We start from the raw sequence: 20,748 nt of genomic DNA, 5'->3' as shown, positions 1-20,748 counted from the left end.
TTTGAGACGACTGTCGGGCGACCAAGTCAGTGTTTGTTTGTATTATTATTTACTTTTGAACTCTGTTTTATTTTTTTTGTTTTTTATTTTTTTTATTTTATTTTCTTCTGTTTAATGTTGTTATCTGTTCTATGTGGACAATGACAATACAACAATGTATATATACAGACATATACTTATAATGTCTATGTCCTCAAAAAAGTATAATAAAAAAAAAAGTAAAAAAAAAAAAAAAAAAGAGTGACATGTGTTCCGTCAAAGAGAGTGACACAGGTTCCTTCATAGAGAGTGACACGGGTTCCTTCAAAGAGAGTGACACGGGTTCCTCCAAAGAGAGTGACACGGGTTCCTTCAAAGAGAGTGACACAGGTTCCTTCAAAGAGAGTGACACATGTTCCTTCATAGAGAGGGACACAGGTTCCTCCAAAGAGAGTGACACAGGTTCCTTCAAAGAGAGTGACACAGGTTCCTTCAAAGAGAGTGACACAGGTTCCTCCATAGAGAGTGACACAGGTTCCTCCAAAGAGAGTGACACAGGTTCCTTCATAGAGAGGGACACAGGTTCCTTCATAGAGTGACACGGGTTCCTCCAAAGAGAGTGACACAGGTTCCTTCAAAGAGAGTGACACAGGTTCCTCCAAAGAGAGTGACACAGGTTCCTTCACAGAGAGTGACACATGTTCCTCCAAAGAGAGTGACATGTGTTCCGTCAAAGAGAGTGACATGTGTTCCGTCAAAGAGAGTGACATGTGTTCCTCCATAGAGAGTGACACAGGTTCCTCCATAGAGAGTGACATGTGTTCCTCCATAGAGAGTGGCATGTGTTCCTCCAAATAGTGACACAGGTTCCTTCAAAGAGAGTGACATGTGTTCCTTCAAAAAGAGAGCGACACAGGTTCCTCCATAGAGAGTGACACGGGTTCCTCCAAAGAGAGTGACATGTGTTCCTTCAAAAAGAGAGCGACACGGGTTCCTCCAAAGAGAGGGACACAGGTTCCTCCATAGAGAGGGACACAGGTTCCTTCAAAGAGAGTGACACAGGTTCCTTCAAAGAGAGTGACACGGGTTCCTCCAAAGAGAGTGACACATGTTCCTCCATAGAGAGCGACACAGGTTCCTTCAAAGAGAGTGACACGGGTTCCTTCAAAGAGAGTGACACAGGTTCCTCCAAAGAGAGTGACATGTGTTCCGTCAAAGAGAGTGACACAGGTTCCTTCAAAGAGAGTGACACAGGTTCCTCCAAAGAGAGTGACACAGGTTCCTTCAAAGAGAGTGACACAGGTTCCTTCATAGAGAGTGACACAGGTTCCTCCAAAGAGAGTGACATGTGTTCCTTCAAAGAGAGTGGCATGTGTTCCTCCAAATAGTGACACAGGTTCCTTCAAAGAGAGTGACATGTGTTCCTTCAAAAAGAGAGCGACACAGGTTCCTCCATAGAGAGTGACACAGGTTCCTTCAAAGAGAGTGACATGTGTTCCTCCATAGAGAGTGACATGTGTTCCTCCATAGAGAGTGACACAGGTTCCTTCATAGAGAGTGACATGTGTTCCTCCATAGAGAGTGACACAGGTTCCTCCATAGAGAGTGACATGTGTTCCTCCATAGAGAGTGACACAGGTTCCTCCATAGAGAGTGACATGTGTTCCTCCATAGAGAGTGACACAGGTTCCTCCATAGAGAGTGACACAGGTTCCTCCATAGAGAGTGACATGTGTTCCTCCATAGAGAGTGACATGTGTTCCTCCATAGAGAGTGACACAGGTTCCTCCGTTCCTAGTTTGGGAATGGGCATGAAATGTTATGCTAATTGGTAACTATTGGTTGGTATATTTCCTCAGATAGCTTGTATATATATATATATTTTTTTTTTAATACAGGCACCAACATCTGGCACCAAGCAGAGCAGAGAACGAATGGGCTAGGTTCGGCCCTGCGCCCCCTACTGATCTGTTAAAGGGTAAAGCCATCTTTGTTTGGTTCCCTGTGTGTCTAGGAAACAGTTAAAGCACTGTTACGTAACACTCCGGTTTTTTCTTTTTTTTAAACTTAAATTTGTATTAACACTTATAGACAAACAGCACTTACAGAAAAAAGAAAACTAACAACACAATAAAAACAAAAAAAAACAGTGCACATAAATGGTTACATGGGTATCATGGTTAGTTGTCTGGTTCCACTACAGTTGTTTTCCAGGTACTTAATACAAAGGCTGATTGTGTACCTCCCTTAAACAGGTATAAAAATATAATTCCTACTCAAAAATATTAAATACTGACTAAGGCATGTATGTGTGACATGGGTCCAGAGACCCTCCTTGAGCTTCTTTCTTCCCTTATCCTTCGTCCTTTTTTTTTTTTTTTTTTTTTATTAACTTTCTCTTTGCCTTTTGATTCACCCATACACAAACCACATCATCCCTGAATATTAATATAACACTGTTAAACAGACATAAATAGTAAAGTACAAAAACATAAAACAATTGTAATACCCCAAAAAAAAAAGATTATAAAATACTAACTAAAGCAAAAGTGTGTGACATGGGTTCAGAGACCCTCCTTGAACTTCTTTCCTCCTTTACCCTTCGCCCTCTTGTGTTGCATTTGGTTCTTCCTCTGTGATGTCGTTTTCGTTCCCTTTATAATCCTCCCACTTTACCCATCTTTCCCCAAATTTCTCTTCCTGTAGCCTCAGCATGTGCGTTATCCTCTCCATATCCTGTATCTCCTCTACTATTCCTACCCATTGTGCTATTGTCGGTGGGTCTTCCTTGTACCACAGTCTCGTTATTGCTTTTCTGGCCGATATCAACATTATCTTTATTAAATATTTGTCCCCCCCCTGTATTCCCTCGTGTGTCAGGTCCCCTAAGTACAGCACCAGTCCCGTTTGTGGCAATCCGTATCCTAATATTCTGATCATTGCCTCCCCTATCTCCTCCCAATACCCCTTCAGATTCTGACATCCCCAGAATATGTGCGTGTGATTTGCCCCCTCCTTCCCACACATCCTCCAGCATGCTCTTTGTGTTGGTGCATATTTTCCCTTCAGCTCTGGGGTTATAAAGAATCTGATTATGTTTTTCCATCCAAACTCTTTCCATATCCTCGATCCTGTTGTTGAATGTTGCACCTCGCATATGTTCCCCCAATCCTTCCCTGTTATTTCTATCTCTATCTCTCTCCCATTTCTCCCTTATGTAATCGGTCGTGTGTCCCTTGCTGTTCATTATAGCCCGGTATATTGCTGATATTACTCTTCCTTGCCCCCCTTCGTATGCCCATACTATCATCTTTATTATTCCATTCTGTTCTTCGTCTTTGGCCCCCCTTATTTCTTTGTTGTAGTAGTCTCTAACCTGTAGATATCTGAAGTGGTCCCTGTTTTCTAGTCCAAATTTCTCCTTTAATTTTTGTAGTGTCTGCATTTCCCCCTTCTCTTTCATTTTGCATATCGCTGTTGCCCCCCCCCCCCCCCTGGAACTACTCTGTTCCATATGGTCAAGGTGCATTTGGTGATTGGATCTAACAGTCCCTCCTTTTCTTTGAATAGTTCCCTATCTCCCACCAGAGCTTGTATCTTGTATCCCTCCCCTTCTTTTTCAATGTCTTTCCATCTTGCCTCATATCTGTCGTTACACCAGCACGTCACTGCTCTCAGTTGTGCTGCATATGATACTCTGTTTTCACTGGAGGTGGACGCTAGTCATGTGAGGGCAGGGGCAGTCCTTTAGCAGACGGATGATCTGGGGGTTGACAAACCAGTTTGTTTCTTCTCAAAGACATTTAATTGCTATCAGTTTAACTATTCTACAATAGAAAAAGAAGCACTGGCGTTGATAAAACATTTTTCTTTTCTTTTTTAAGATTTATTTTAGCATTTTTACAGCTTTATAGGCCATACAAGACCGACAGAGGAGAGGGCGAACGGGAGAGGATGTGGGGAGGACATGCGACAAATATCGCCGGGAGCGGTGGGCGAACCCGGGACGGTCGCATAGGTGTGCGAGGCACTATGCGGTGCGCCACGAGGGCGCCCCTGATAAAACATTTTGATGGGTCTATCTGGTGTTGTACCAACCATAATCCCTTGACTTTTCTCAACTCTCTGCAGTGTCCAAACCAGAGATTGACAAGGTGATCACTGTTGTTATATTCATATCAGATAGATATTCGGTGTATTAAGGGTCTGGACAATGTGGTGACCACCAGTGTTAATTTTGGCAGATATTTTCATTTTAGTTTTAGTCTTAGTCATGTGTCAAGTGCTCCTTTTTCGTTTTCATCATATTTAGTCATCTTTATTTATTTTTCGTTTAGTCAGTTTTAGTCAACTAAATGTCTGAGCATTTTAGTCTTAGTCAGTTTTTGTCTCAATTTTGTCTTTTTTTGTTTTAGTCTAGATTTAGTCGACGAAAACGGATGACATTTTTGTCTATTTTTAGTTAATGGAAAAAAACGTGTCAGAAATAGTCAACATGGAACATTTTCTGATTTAAATTGCGTATTTATTTTTTAACCTAGGGGAATCTGAGTCGGCGGCACAAGTGATACACAGGAAGGAAGTATATATGTTGGTGTAGACATGGTCCAATGTATTATTGCTCCTACAGTATATGTTGGTGTAGACATGGTCCAATGTATTGTTGCTCCTACAGTATATGTTGGTGTAGACATGGTCCAATGTATTGTTGCTCCTACAGTATATGTTGGTGTAGACATGGTCCAATGTATTGTTGCTCCTACAGTATATGTTGGTGTAGACATGGTCCAATGTATGCATCAAAGAGAGCATTACGGATGTGGTGACCAGAGAGACGACGCTGAACTCTGTCTGTCTTCTGTTTGCTGTGTCTTTCCTTTCTCTCTGCCATGTCTGTCCTCTCTCTGCTGTGTCTGTCCTCTCTGTCATGTCTGTCCTCTCTCTCTCTACTGTGTCTGGCAGCGGTTTATTCTATAACAGGATACTGTAAACTAAGTAAACAGAACACACAGTAGTACTAGTAGTAGTACACACTGATTGCAATCTGCTTGCATAAAAACATTATATAAAATCACATTCTGAGGTCAGTGTTAAAGTGCCACATGGAATAGGATGGAATAGGTCTGGTTAGTGGTTAGAGTTAGAGGTGGTCTAGGTCTGGTTAGGGTAACTTAGGGGTAGTTAAGCATTCATTATAATTTATTATTATTATTTAGATAGATGGATGTAAAGGGCTAGACCAACTCTTAACCCCTATCCGGACCTAGCCCACCTCTAAGTCACAACCCTAACTTAGGGGTTAAAGTTAGAGGTGGCCTAGGTCTGGTTAGGGGTTAGAGTTAGAGGTGGTCTAGGTCTGGTTATACTGATCCAATACCAGTGCATACATAAAAAAAATTATATTATATAAATTATAAAAAAAAAATATTTTCTTTTTTACAGCTACTGTTTTATATATACTATTTTTTTTTAGTAATGTTAGATTCTGATCAATCTGGCCAGTATCACGTCTTCTTGTGTTATCCTCTCTCCATCCAATTCCTCTGCCTTGTGTAATTTTAATGGTCCTGATGTCTCATATACTGGCGGATATAATCCTTATCTCTCCCCGTTAGTGTGATCCGCAAACCATAATAATTCTCCACCTTCGTAAGAATTCGACACTTTGACACAGCGTAATACCTTACAAGGAAAAGCGTTGTTTATTGATATAAACAGAAGCCTCAGCTCAGATGTTAACAGATTGTATTGTCCTTGAAAAGTCTATTCTAATGATCTTTCGGTGTGTTCAGTCTATCGTCCTCCTGCTATTCAGTCCAATGGTGGTCTTTAGCCTAAACCCTCCTCGCGTTAGCCGAAGCTAATGATGATGTGTCATTCTTCCTCCCCCCCCCCCTCTCGATGAGAGGAGAGAGTCTCTCAGTCCTAGTCAGATTGTAGTCTGCCCTTAGCCGCTCTTGGTCTGACTTACACCCGGAAACACTGTTCGACTTATAGATCTTCGTCATAGCAACGATAGCCCCGCCCCTCTTCTGGTTGTCATGCGACGCGCTGTCATGACAACCGCATTTAACCTTTACACACATCAAAACGCAGTTTCTACTGTTTCATTAAGGATGTCACCCCTCTCCCTTCTGCTCTCTGCCGCTATCAGCTTGTTCCAGATCGGAATGTCAACATTCGGCCCTGCTAAACATTCTGCTGGATACTGCCTCTGAACCGCTTTTTCTATCACCGTCTTCTAAGCCAAGCACATTTCGACCTCTCTGACCTGGCACCTTTAGATGCTACCATCTCCCCCCAATCTATACATCACATACATTGAATACACCCTGTTTTCTCTCAGTAATAACTAGAAAGTAATGGTACAGTATTTATTCAACAACAGGTGATTGTATAGATTAGTATTAGTATCATTAAAAGTTCTATGCTCAACTATGCTTCACCCACGGAATGGTTGTTGTTGGCACGTTGGTTCCATACGGACATTATACGTTGTTGCGCACTTCCTATCCAGGCTGCTACTTTTAGGTTGGCTAGGCTACTGTAGTAGCAGAGGCTCTCTGTTGTGATTTTTAATGCACAATAAATATTCAACATTCTCTTTTGAGACTCCGCCTCAGACTCTTATCATTTGGCACTAAAAGCTAAACATTGTCACCGGTATGGCTGTCCGCAACATGTCATTAATTGTGTGGGAGAGGTCGATCAGTTAGCCACATTAGCGTGAGCTAGCTTAGCCACTAGCTAACGCGGGCTAGATGGAAATACAAACAATGTAACGTAACGTTACTGGTGAAAAAGTTATTTACCTTGGAATACTCCTTTGCCAACTTGCTGTACTTTGCTTGCAGGTCTGCAGCTGGATTATGAATAGTCCCAACTTTAGCCAAGGTAACGTTAAGCTAAAACTAGCTTTTCAAATAGCTCCAGCTAATGCTAATAACATAGCTACCCGTCACACTCTACTCGGGACGATGGCATTAAGAAAAGTTATAATTATTTTGTCTCGTCTTGTTTTAGTCAACAATATCAACATACATGAAGAGAAATTTTTTCCTGGTTTTTGTAAATTACATTTGTGTGTCCTCAGTTGTGGTCAACGATATTTAATTAACTATTTAGTCTCGTTACCGTCACATGGTATTCAATAACGATAGGTTATGTATATAACCTAGTTATATGAGTACTGGCTGAGCGTCCTGCTCTTCGCCATCGAGATATACCTCATCTCCAGTACCTAGTGTACTCCATCAACGAATAAAAAACAATACACCCAGCACCTGCCAGGCCCCGCCCCAGTGCTACGTACTATATAGCACTAGGCGTGGTCACCACTCGCTCTTCCTCGGAAAAAATCATTTCCCAAGAAAAGTTACCCCAAGGGACCTCAGGGCAAGCTAAGAGCAGGACGCTCAGCCAGTACTCATATAACTAGGTTATATACATAACCTATCGTTATATTAGTCGTACTGGCGAATCGCGTCCTGCTCTTCGCCATCGAGATATGGGGACAGAGCAGACGCGAGGACCGACAAATGCACCCCCTGAGTACCCTAAAGCCCACATCAGGGGGAGGGGAGTCCCGTCACCCCATCCTTCCTAATGAAGAGGGGGCGGCAGTCAACTCCACCCGAGTGCGAACAAGAGGGAACTAGAACCTCTTGAACGCACAGCACAGGCGGAACCACATGTGACACAACACATTGTGGCCCACACCCACACACTCCTGCTACCCCACCAAAGGACGGGAAGCAGGAGAGGTCCCAGACCTCAGAACCCCCGGTCATGTCCATGAGGTAAAACCTTACGAAGGGACCCGGTGAGGACCATGAAGCCACAGCACAGATGTCCTCCACCGAGGCCCCACCCAGTAGGGCGGCAGAGGCCGCCACCCCACGAGTGGAGTGCGCCCTGACGCCCCCAGGGGGAGCCAGCCCGGCCAACGTGTAGCAAAGGGCAATTCCCTCGCACAACCAATGGGACAGGCGCTGTTTCGACAGTGCCTTACCAGCACGAGAGCCACCGTAACAGACAAAAAGCTGATCGGTAGCCCTGAGGCCCTGAGTACGGCTGAGGTAAATCCCCAAAGCCCGGACCGGACATGACAGGTGAAGGCCCGCCTCCAACTCACTAGCGTGAGGAGGCGGATGAAATGCCTGAACCATAATATCCCTGGAGCAGAAAGAACTCCGGATATTTTTTGGCACGAAGGCTGGATTAGGTCGCAGAGTGGCACCGCTATCGGAACGAATAGACAGACACTCGGGCCGTACCGAGAGAGCACAAAGCTCACCCACGCGTTTAGCGGAGGTGATGGCCAGCAAGAACGCAGTCTTGAACGACAGCTGTTCCAACAGCGCTTGCTCAAGAGGCTCAAACGGGGCCAAGGTCAACCGACCGAGGACCAATTGAATATCCCAGCTCGGAGCCAAAGAGCGTTTCACCGGCTTAAGGCGTCGAACGCCAAGCAGGAAACGCTTCACAAGAGGGTGGCTGAACAATACAACACCCTCAAACCCCTCATGATAAGAGGATATAGCCGCCGCATATACCCTCACCGTCGAAGCCGACAGTCTATCAAGGAGAGACTGAAGGAAAATAAGGACAGCATCCAGGGGGCAGGACACCGGGTCCCTGCCCCCCGCCTTACACCACTCTTGGAACATACGCCACCTACCCGCGTAAAGCGCGATAGTGGAGGGAGCACGTGCATTCCGGATGGTGTCAACCACAGAAGGGTCCATCCTCTCCAGACTTACCCTCTCACCAGCCAAACCATCAGAGGTTGGCGTATCACCGGGAGCTGAAACAGCGACCCGTACGCTTGAGAGAAGGCCCTCGCCGACCAAGGAACAGGCCAGTAGCTGGATCAGGACCGGGAACCACACAGCTGTGCCCCGGTCCGGCGCAACCAAGATCACGGTCCTGCGCTCCCTCCGTATCCGCTCCAACAAGTGACTCAACAGATGTACGGGGGGAAAGGTGTACAGAAGCCCGGGCGGCCATGGATACATCGAGAAGGCATCCACCCCCAAGGGAGGATTGTCTTCCCGACTGACCAAGAACCACAAGGGGCACTTGTGAGCTTGTCTGCTCGCAAACAGATCTACTGAAGCTTCCCCGAAGCGATCCCAGATCTGCTTGACTATGTCTTGGCGCAGTTCCTACTCGCCGGGACGAGGACCGCCCCGAGACATCACATCCGCGCCCACATTCTCCTTGCCAGGGTTGTGGAGCGCCGTCAGACTGCGCAGACTGCGAGCTGCCCATAGCCAGAATTCGACCGCCGCCCGGTGCAGACGGGTGCCTGTTGATATACGCCGCTGCCGTCATACTGTCCGTTCTGACCAGAACGTGCTCGCCTACCACCAGGTGGGCGAGCCATCTGAGGACCAGGAGGACCGCCCTCAATTCCAACAGTGCAGGGTAGACCGGGCAGCATGGATCGTCCAGCTGCCCCCCACTGCGTTGGTCCGACACGTCCCTCCCCAACCCGTGAGGGAAGCGTCGTGTGAACGCCTGCTTCCCATGGGGACCCCATTGGTGAGGATACCAGGCCTCCTCCAATGGGCGAGATCCCCCCATATTGACAAAGGAACCGTCAACAGTTTCCATTTGCCCTCACCGAGTCTATTCTCATACTGGAGAACCACCTCTGTATCCTCCTCATGAAGAGGGACCACCGCGTGAGCAGATGCCATCATACCGAGCAGGCGCATCACTTGCAGCGCCGTGACCGTCTTTCCAGGACCGAAACCCCCAAGCGTGTGGAGGATAGAAACCCTCCGTTGCTCCGAGAGGGTTACAATCATGGGTCTTGACCTCAGTGTCAAGCCCAAGTACTCCACCTGTTGACTGGGAAGACGCGTACTCTTCTTCAAGTTCACAGCAAAACCCAGCTTGGTGAGGAATTCCACCACCAGCCTGGTATGAGACCTGGCGACCTCCTCCGACCGGCTGAGGAGCAGAATGTCGTCGAGATAGAATAGAATTCGTATCCCCTGACGACGTAGAGGCTCCAGCGCAGTCTCTACGCACTTGGTGAATGTGCAGGGAGCCAGAGAATAGCCGAACGGCAACCTCTGGTATTCGTACGCTACGCCCTGAAACAGGAACCGTAGGTATCTCCTGTGAAGAGGGAAAATCGGGATGTGAAAATACGCATCCTTCAGGTCTATGGAGGTGAACCAGTCTCCCACTCTGACAGCAAGTAGCAGGTGTTTGACGGTCAACATTCTGAATGGTCTCGCCACAATCAGACGATTGAACGCGGACAGATCCAGTATAGGTCTGACCCCTCCCGTTTTTTTGGGCACCAGAAAATAACGGGAGTAGATGCCTGACATCGCGTCCTCTCTCGGGACCACGACTACGGCCTGCTTCGCCAACAGAGATTGGATCTCGTCGGCCAGAGCTGTCACTGCTGCTGACCCTGACAATAGGGTCTGCACCAAACCTGAGAACGGAGGGTGGGGTTGTGCGAACTGCAAAACAAGCCCCAGCCTCAACATTCTCTCCATCCATCCCACCAAACGGCATGCATTCTTGTCGCCATATGTGATAATAATCCCAGAGCGCACCCGCCGTCAACTGACGCTGGGCCGCAAGGAACAGCAGATAGGTGGCCCGGTCCCTCCCGCTGTGCGTAGCCTCTGAACCCGCCAAAGCGGACAGGGTGGTCGCACCCAAGGGGGGACCCTGACAGAAAGGGCCTGTTTGATACGGGAGAAGCTGCCATCAAACTAGTTGACACACGCTCCCCCACTGAACACCCCTCTAGAGCATGCTGAGGAGTTGTTCCGCAGCTAGACATGCAAGGCGTGAGGACCCCATGGGTTCCTACACACCGTAGCCCTGCAGTGATATTGCTACCACCCAAATCACGCGCGCCTCTTCTTTGCAGACCACTGCCGATCTCCCGGGAGTGGGAGGCATCAACGCGATACCCCGCCTGGCGAAGGCGAGGTCGGGGTAACCCGTGCTGAGCATTCATACGAAGAGGCCTCGTATGAATGACCACTGTAAATAGTGGCAGCCGTAACACCAGGCTCACCAATCACACAACGTGTGGCACGGGAGCCACGTGACAGCACAACATTCTCACGGACAGACCCAGGCTCAGCCATCAACTGGGTGTCAGCCCCTGTCCCCATGAGAAGCGAAACGTGGGGCCGCATGCGCTTCAAAGAAGGTTCAGAGCCCCTCTTCCGCTGGTGACAGGGAAAAAGGTTATCAGGGAGCGGGCTGTTCGCGGCAGAATGGCGACGGCTTGTATATTCCAAGCCGAGTACATCCAACATGGCCAATCCCTCGGCCGCCAAGGCTGTCGGCCTTGTGGACCCCTGTTGACTCTCCGCCCAGGGTACCACTGGCGGGGGAAACATGGCCGCCTGTCGAGGGCCTTGCCACAGTCGCTGACGAGGCCGTGCTCCAACCTCTGGCTGCATAGCGTGAGGCGGTGTGGGACCTAGATCAACAACCGCCTGCGTCTCCGCTGAACGACCAAAGAGCCCCTCTGTGGAAAAAGGAGCCGTGAGGAGAGAAAACCTTTCTTCTTCCCCAAGAGGAGATTGCTCCAACCAGAAATGCCTATTAACAAGCGTTGATAGCATCCTAATCGGCAGGAGACTGGACCCACTGGGGACCGTGGTGGAGAGCCGCACGCAGAGCAAGCTGCTGGCCATCATGGGCAATACCAACCACCCTCTTCTCCACCACACCCTGGTGGGGCAGAGCAGCAGTCGCAGCGGACGGCTCATCTCCCTGCACTCACGGACTGAGCGGCACAGGAGGTCCTTTGTCCCCACAGCCATCAGACTGTACAACAGCGTATTATAGTGCGGGGGACCTGACCTCTGACCCACACACCTGTTTTTACACCTGTTTTTACACCTGTTTTTTTACACCTGTTTTTTACACCTGTTTTTACACCTGTTTTTTATACACTGTTTTTATACACCTGCTTTTATCTAATCACGCTCTTATTAATATTGATGGGTATGACTTAATTGAATTTTATCATGTACTTATTTTTAATTCATGATGCAGACGTAACGTGTAATAACTGTATGGGAACGGTCAATGTCTGTATACTGTTGTGAGCTGCGAGATACCCTGAATTTCCCCAAGGGGATTAATAAAGTATCTATCTATCTATCTAATCCTCCCCGCAGTTATAGCTTGCGACTGATTCAAGATCTCTATAACACCAAAAACATGCAAAATGTTTTCAGCATCGGCTGGTCCTGTAGCCCCACTACCCGACGCTAATGTGGACAGAAAAACAGTCAGCTGAGCCACAACACTGGCCGCCGCTAAATTCCATCCTGTAGCAGTATAACTCATCAGTCCATACTGCCACCCGCCGGGCCGACTTGCTCTCAAGCGTCGGCTTCTGGGTGGGACACCGTTCAACCCCGCCGGGGCACAGGATCGATGCTACCTGGCTACCTAGCCACGGCACACCCGCCCTGCACCCTGTTGTCAACCCATTCACCCATAAAAAGGGTAAATAGGACTCAGCAAAACCCCCCACATTAGCTACCGACTGACCTTCATCAATGAACCGGTTAAGAGGAGGGAAAAGCGGCAACATCCCACGGCGGGGAACATTAGAACAGTGACCCAGCATTATAGCATTAGTGTTAGCAGCGCGCTCCAGGATCGCTTGGAAAACGTCCCGCCCCTGGCGCCTACACACAACTCGGTTGTGTAACAAAACAACCAGCATTACTAACACTAGCATTAATGCCTGATGACACAGGGCCTACCTGTGTACGAGCCGGCTAGATTGCCAAACCTTGCACGCTGTCCCTCAATCTGCTGCCACAAGACGAGGAAACATCAGGATAGACCCGACGTGTCGTTGGAACATGGCGCGAAGATTCCAGGGGTAAGCAAATCTCCGGTAAGCACTCAATATTACGCAATTTCTCTAAACTTTTCATGACAACTAGTTGCATAGGGTGCACGCATCCGCTATGATGGAAACGAAAATAGAGGAAGAGCGAGTGGTGACCACGCCTAGTGCTATATAGTACGTAGCACTGGGGTGGGGCCTGGCAGGTGCTGGGTGTATTGTTTTTTATTTGTTCATGGAGTACACTAGGTACTGGAGATGAGGTATATCTCGATGGCGAAGAGCAGGACGCGATTCGCCAGTACGACTAATATAACGTGACGTCACGTCTCGTTGTCGTCATGAAAAAAACCTTCGTTGACGAACATCTTTCGTCATCAATTTAGTCAACAAAATTAACACTGGTGGTGACAGACGCATTGTCCAGAGCTTCTTATCACTAACACTGGCCATGCGTAACAATGGCCATGTGTAACAGTGTGCATGTTACCTGCTTGTCTACATCCTTGTGCCTCTCCTTTCCCCTCTTAACCTTCTCACTGCCACACTACCAAATGGTTAACCCTTTCACTGCCACACAACAAACAGGCGGTTAACCGTCTGTAGTGTGGTAGTGAAAGGGTTAACCTTCTGTAGTGTGGTAGTGAAAGGGTTAAATGCTTCCCACTGGTAATTAGGTTAACTCATTGACGGCCACAAGCTCTCCCCATCTGCACTGACTAGCGCTAGTTTTTCTTGACCATTCTCACGATATTTCACAATCTTTGCGGAGCTATTGTATATTCTATATTATAGCTATGGAGATAATAGTATGGCTCATTTGACACTATTTCTAGTCCAACATGTAAAAAAGAGTTTGTAGTTTGTAGTTTATTATGCTAAACAGCGCCCATTTCCAAAATAATCCAGTCTTTTTCCATAGATCACGAGATAAAACACGTTATATGCAATAAGCCCAAATCGTTCTGGTTGATCCCCTGAAACTCCAAATACTCCCAAATCAAAGGTATATACTATGTACACATGTGCCTTCACAAACTCATCAACGGGGGGGGGGGGTAGTCTTACCCCGAAAATGCGATCGTTGGATGACGCTTGGTGTAGGTCCGGTAAAATAGGACACTGTGATCATTACAGAAACCTGTTTCAGATTCGGTAAAATAGACATAGGGTCTAGCAGAGACCGCGGTCCTTACCTTAGCCAGAAGGTACTCCAAAAAGAATAATTCCAATGATCCCATCGGCGATCGCGATTACTCGTTTATATGTAATTACTCGTGTTTACGGGAAACTATAGGTTTTGAGGCGAGCAGATCTCCATGCGATTGCTCTGCAAGAGCTCCTTCCCGCCGTTCCCGGGGATCAAAGGGAAAATATCAAAGGATCCAAAAACGAGTTTACTCGTTATTGGCGCTCAAGCATTGGCGGCGAAACACGAGTTTACTCGTTATTGTAACGCTTGGGTTCTCTGGCCCCGCCTGAGAACCACCCACCATTCTGACACCTGTCACTGGGCTTCCCTGTCACTTATCTCCCTGTCACTTGTCACTTATTGTTTCGGTCTCCTGATTGGTTGTCACGTTGGAACGCTTGGTATGTCAGGAATGTGGTCGTACTTAAACCCCTGTCTCTCTACTTCCAGTTGTCGGATCTTCTCATTCTCCTACAGAGTACACGGCGGTACCACAGACACTGGACGTTGCTGTCTTTATTGTTATCATTATTATCTTCTCTCCTAGACGCCCTGCGTCAGTGTACTATCTTTTGCTATTACTCTAGGTGTACCGTTCTACAAATAAAGAGAACCACCGTTAACGAGTAAACAACCCTCTCTGCCTTTACTTATTACTCCACAACTGGAACCTACCTTTCTCCGTCGTAACAGTTATTGGCCACCAATGAGTTAATGTATATTATATTTTTCAGAGTCTGTTTTCCGGGGTTGGGACCCTGTTTCTATGGAGGGGGTGTCCTGCTGTGTGTTTCCCCTGGTCTTGCAGGTCCTGTGTTGTCTTGCAGGTCCCCGGTAGGCGGAGTTAATTAGTTCAACTGGGAGCACATTCTTCTGACACCATGTCCTTCTCTGGTTGGTTGGTTAGTTAGTTTAGCTTTTCAATTACACAACCCCTTCCACTCATTACTAAACACTCATCCATCTGCTGACACCCCATAGCTTTATTATGTTCATTTTTGGTTATGACATTTAATAAACCTTTACATTTTTTGTAAAAAAACCATGTGTTCCATTTTTGTCACCAGCTCGTTGTAAGGGTTTGGTGTGAGGGTAGGTGAGGAGACCCCAAATGCTGAACACGATCAGAGAGAGTAGAGGCAGAGACGACGGAATGAAAATGAACAGGCTTTTACTGAGCAGTTGCAAACAAACAGTGATACACGTTAAAACGGTAACAAACAAAAGCGAACTGCAAAACCCGAAAATTAAACTCAGCAGTTCTGGAAAAAAGTGGACTAGTAATAAGGAACGGACTCACGGGGAAATACAGGAGTACGACCGAACACAAATGTAGAACAACAAAACAAAGGCAATGGCGTGACAGGGAAGTGAGAAACGGGCAGGAATAAATACTCCCTGTGATTACTAATGAGCGCCAGCTGGTTTAAGACCAGGCATGACCAAGACTGGTGAACACAAAGTATTAGTAAAAAGAAATCTCACACTATAAATAAAAGCATGTGTAAAGGGATTATCTTAATGGAAACATATGCAATGAGGTTAACCCTTAACAGAAACATATGTAAAGGATAAAACTTAATGGAAACATATGAAAAGGATTAACCCTTAATGGAAAGCATAAGTAAAGAGAAAAGCCTTACTGGAAACATATGTAAAGGATAAACCTTAATGGAAACATATGAAAAGGATTAACCCTTTAAACACAAGCTAGACCGGGGAAACACAACATGAACGGAGGCAGCATAGCATTAATAATAGTATTCAAACCTAGGACTAAATGCCTGAGAAGGTTCAATATCTGGAGCTGCTGCGTTTGGCCACCAGAGGGCGGCAGAAAACCACTGTTCACATTGTTCAGGAAGGGTCCCCGACTGGGACCATGACACTCGTGAGACGGATCATGACACCCATAAATACTAATTTGATATAATATCTTATTGAGAAGGCTTTGGCTATATGGCTAATATGATTTTCATAGGCTCACCAGACCAAGAAGTTCCTATCTCAGGAGCAGGGGTGTGTTGGTCATAGGACGGGGTTGCACGCCAAGCAACCGGCTCTGTGAGCAGGAGCATGCGCACGCACATGCACGGATGTGCATGCGCGTGCACACAATAATGAACTGCACTCGACTGATGCGCCAACTCGCCAAGCAAGTACCCAGTACCACCTGGCTACTTTGCATAACAATAGCTCAGGTCGTCAGGTGTGTTCAAATACGTCCTCAGATACATTCACACAAAACTTGTGAATGAAATGTGTTACATTCCATTCCTAGAGGCAATTAGGCATCGTCTTTATTCCTTGCGCACGCGAAGGAACATTTATGCGCCCGGGAGCACGCATGCACGTGGCGTCAATCAAATGCAGTGCAACCGGCTATGAAATCACCAACTGCTCAGGAGCCAATGCTCTGATATAGTTGGAAATACAACATATATTAGAGGTGATGACTCAGAAACTACAGCCTTCTTATTGATGATTGGATTGATTTCTACATCACCATATAATCACCAGCAGAACCACTGGCTGCCATCACTTGAGTATTTCCTCAGATCATCTTGATAATATTACAGTATCAGCAGTAGGGCTGACCCCTATTAGTCGATTAGTCGACTAATCCATCGAAAGGAGCCGTAGTCGACTATACTACTCTTAGTCGAATATATATAAAAAATATATATATATTATAATTTTTTTTTTTAAATTGTATCATTCTTTCCAAAAGAAAAGAGGCCTAGAAGCGTGGCTAACGCTAATGGCACGCATACCAGAGGCTAAACGAAAACAGGCACAGAGGCACTGAAAGAGGATTTCACCCATCTAAATGCAGTGGACCAATTGCATGCTTTTGCAGAGGACAAGAAGCCTTCAGTCGACTCCTTCAGACATTAAGCACCCCCCACAGCCCAAATGGAAAAAATAAATAAATAAAACAAAAATATATATATTTAATATACTTTTTTTTTTTTTTTTTTTAAGTCGACCAATAGTCGACTAACGGCACATTTTGGCCAATCATAGTCGACCATCCAAATCCTTAGTCGGGGACAGCCCTAATCAGCAGTAGTGTTGGCTCACCAGGGTCAGTAGCACTGCCGCTGTCCGTGGTGCTGAAACACAAAACTGGTGGCTATGTTCACTGCATGTATGTTTGACACATTATCGACTTTTGACATAGAAAATGTGACCACAGAGTGCAGCCGGCAACAGATGGGAAACTGAAAATGAAAATGCTTTTGGGTTTGAAATGTCATTCAACTGTTCGTGGACTACAGTCCTACACAACAACACATCATGGGTATTATCGACTGACTTCATTCCTGAAAGGCCAGAGCTTGGCTGGTTTAGAGACAGAGGTCTGCAGTTCGCCATCAGTGGAACATGATTTCACGTTTACCAGCAGAGACCGTGGTATAAAGGATATGATCATGTGAATTATTGAAAATCTAAAGCAGTGCTGCAGAGCAGAACCTATACCAGCAAGGAGTTTATTTGTCGAAAACGTCTAGACCATGCAATTTCAAAATGATTGCATTTGAAAACACCTGACCAATTAGCTGAAATTCGGGGCTATTTTGCCCAGATGCTCTACCGACATCTTTTAGACATTAGTCAGACGACGCTCGAAATCGCGCAAAACCATTATGCAGCCTATAGCACAGCTGGTGTAGGGGAATATAATTAGGCTATACTGGTATTGATATTTTTTATTTTTATTTTTTTTCACGTTTGAGATCATAATATGAGGCACATGTTTCTATTAGAAATGTCCGTCTTAATGTAGCATACAGCTCTACGGTAGAGCCTCTATACACCATTAAATGTTAAATCACAATTCATTGGCTATAAAGCTCAATTCTCAAACTGAGGATACATGTCATCAAGTAGCCTATAGGAATAGGAAGCCACACCATTAATAAATAAGTTCCAGTAGGCCTAGTTAAGTCTACCAATTCAGCATTCAATTAATGTCGACTTGATATTTGTTAATTGAAAGGAGGGCGAACTAATTTCTTGAATGGTGGCATAAAAATACACATATAACCTAGATATTTAGAGTAAGCTATAAAGGATACACCCTTTCTTGTAAAATCGACCGTTAATTTTCACATCTGATTATTTAACTACATCGGATAATGTCTCGTCCTCTCCGATCGCCACTTGTTGCAACGTCAGAATCCATCTCTCCTTTTGGGGGGGAAGCCCGTCACATCCTCTGTCCATGTATGGGCATGAAGTTTACACGCTGCGGGGAATCCTCTCACTGGAGGTGATGAATGGGGAGGAGGGCCAGGAGAGCAGCCAAAGTGTATATAAGAGAAAGGGAGTCGCTGATGTGAAATTCACAGCAACAGATTAGCAACAGACCGAGGAGCTGCAAACCGAGACACAATTATCTGGACGAAAAGGAGTCCCTAATTGTTTTATTAAACCCTTTCTCACAATACTGCCTTGGATCATTTGTGTGTGTAACCATTTGGGGTGAAAGGACAATTCGCATTTGTTTTCATTTCTACCTCGGACGGAGATACGGACTTTAAATCTCACCATCATGTTGAATAATATGGATTTGAATTCCAAAGATTCGTTCTACCCCCAATTTGAGAATTGCAACAGTTCTTCCCTGGGAATGGAAAATAGCGTGCGAAAAGATAACCAGGAGGTTTTTGTGGATGCAGAGAGGGGGGCACCTGCTCAGTTTGGACATGGTGAGTTCGCATTACCGCAAAAGCGCAGGCTGTAAAAATGTGCATGCATGCATTCATCAAATGAAGCGCACCAGGTTTTCTTTAATAGCTTCGGCGACGGTTTATATAGCATCAGTGTGCCGATTACGCGTGCATGTTTATGAAACGCCGCATGCATCCTTTGCATGCGTTTCATTAGCAAGGGAAATCAAATTAAACATTTATGGTTAAAAAAAAAGTTTTGTCTGTTTTTATCTCAACAGAAGGAGCTCCCGTGACCCTCAAAACCGAAGCTTCAAACTCGGAATTTGCTTTTAATCCCTGCGAGTGTCCGAAAGACACCTACACTCCAACAGCCCTCCTCGCCTACACGGGCAGCTTCTATGTGGAAGCATCTCAGGGGGCGTCGTGCTGCAGCTCCGAAACACTGCTCAACATGATCACAGAGATTGTTGGCATATCTACACTCCCGATCTCTGAGGTGCAGCAGAGTGGCAACGGCAGGGGAACATATGCATCATCTGCACCGATGGAAAACAGCCATGGACATTTTGGAGACCCTGGCGCGCCCAAGAGGCACTCGTACACCTGTTCCCTGGACAGCGCCACCCCGCCTGCCTGCTATTCCCCCCGCGCGGATCAAACGTGCTCAAGTTACACCGATGATCAAACCAGAGGCCAAAATCAAGACTCGGCCCCCACTTCTCAGGTGAACTTCGCCTCTCCTCATGAAGTTCCAATCCAAAAGAATGTCGAACCAAAGTCAGAAGCCGCGTCTTTCCCCGTGGTGGTGGTGAAGAACGAGTTCGAGAGCAGCTGCTACGAGGAGTGGGGCACATTCAGCAAGTCTGACTATCTGGAAACGGGATTCCAGGCGGAGACCTTCCCGATGTCAAATGATTTCCCCCCCGAACAGATGGATCATGTAAAGGAACTCTTGGACTCGTTTTCCCCTATTTGTCCCAATAATCCGGAGATGGAGTTTATTAAAGTCGAAGGGGGTATCATCAAACAGGAGCCGTGTTTATTCTCTGACACCTGCTCCCAGAACAACTACCCCTGCAGCCCCCTGTACACTAACTACCCCGGCCTCCCCATGCAGGGCCTGGCGTCTAACTTGAAACCCGTCACCTTCCCCATTGAACTTCAACCGTCGTCGAACCAGTGCGACTCTTCCTACACATCATCACAGTCATTACCGAGCACCATAGACTCCATCCTATATTCCTCCTTATTGCCAGACTCTTTCGCCCAGAGTTACACCCCCCGCGCGCCGAAGCCCCCCCGCGCTAGGAAGAGCCCCGCCGCCGCCGCGTCTAACCACGGGCCCCCCAAAGAGAAACCCTTCGGCTGCCCCATGGAGAACTGCGACCGACGCTTCTCCCGCTCGGATGAACTCAACCGACACATCCGCATCCACACGGGCCACAAGCCCTTCCAATGCCGTATCTGTTTGCGCAGCTTTAGCCGTAGCGACCATCTCACCACCCACACCAGGACGCACACGGGCGAGAAGCCGTTCTCCTGCGACGTGTGCGGCAAGCGGTTCGCCCGGAGCGACGAGAGGAAGCGGCACGGCCGCGTGCATCTGAAGCAGAAGGAGAAGATGGAACTAAAGCCACAGGTGATCAGCGCGTCGTGGCCGTTCACTCTCCCCGAGGGCATCTGAGAGGAGTCATGAGTCTGACGACGCCCACACGCTATATTGTGCCCACACAACATTTTAATATTTCCGTCTTGGAAGATAAGCCAGCTGATTTAAAAGTTATAATGTCTCAGCGTTGACATGGTTGTGTAGTTTGGTATGGCTGACAAGTACAAGCAAGACCACATAAGGCTACAAAATGCTGGTTGGTGGGGGCAGAATGGAAAAAGGGGTCTGCTGTTTCGACGCTATTGATGCCTGCTGTTAATGCTGCTGACTCTGTGCAATGATGCATACAAGTGGGTTAACAGCTCAACAGTGACTTGTTGCTGTTACTATCAACAGATCGGCTCCTTGAAACCAAACCACACTGCGG

The 20,748-nt window shown here is 46.8% G+C and overlaps 1 protein-coding gene across 1 annotated transcript; it reads left to right on the top strand.

The window, feature by feature from the left end:
* Positions 1 to 18,591: 18,591 nt before the first annotated feature.
* Positions 18,592 to 20,396, top strand: LOC311231992 (uncharacterized protein; the record flags this gene model as incomplete). Its single annotated transcript, XM_084318641.1, has 2 exons — positions 18,592 to 18,748; positions 18,991 to 20,396. 2 exons carry the CDS (start codon positions 18,592 to 18,594, stop codon positions 20,394 to 20,396), a joined length of 1,563 nt encoding a protein of 520 aa, XP_084174767.1.
* Between the last annotated feature and the right edge of the window lie 352 nt (positions 20,397 to 20,748).

The sequence above is a fragment of the Notolepis coatsorum genome (assembly GCF_963971535.1).
Source record: "Notolepis coatsorum genome assembly, chromosome: 7".
Taxonomy (NCBI): Eukaryota; Metazoa; Chordata; class Actinopteri; order Aulopiformes; family Paralepididae; genus Notolepis; species Notolepis coatsorum.
This window is presented reverse-complemented; position numbering and strand designations above follow the sequence as displayed.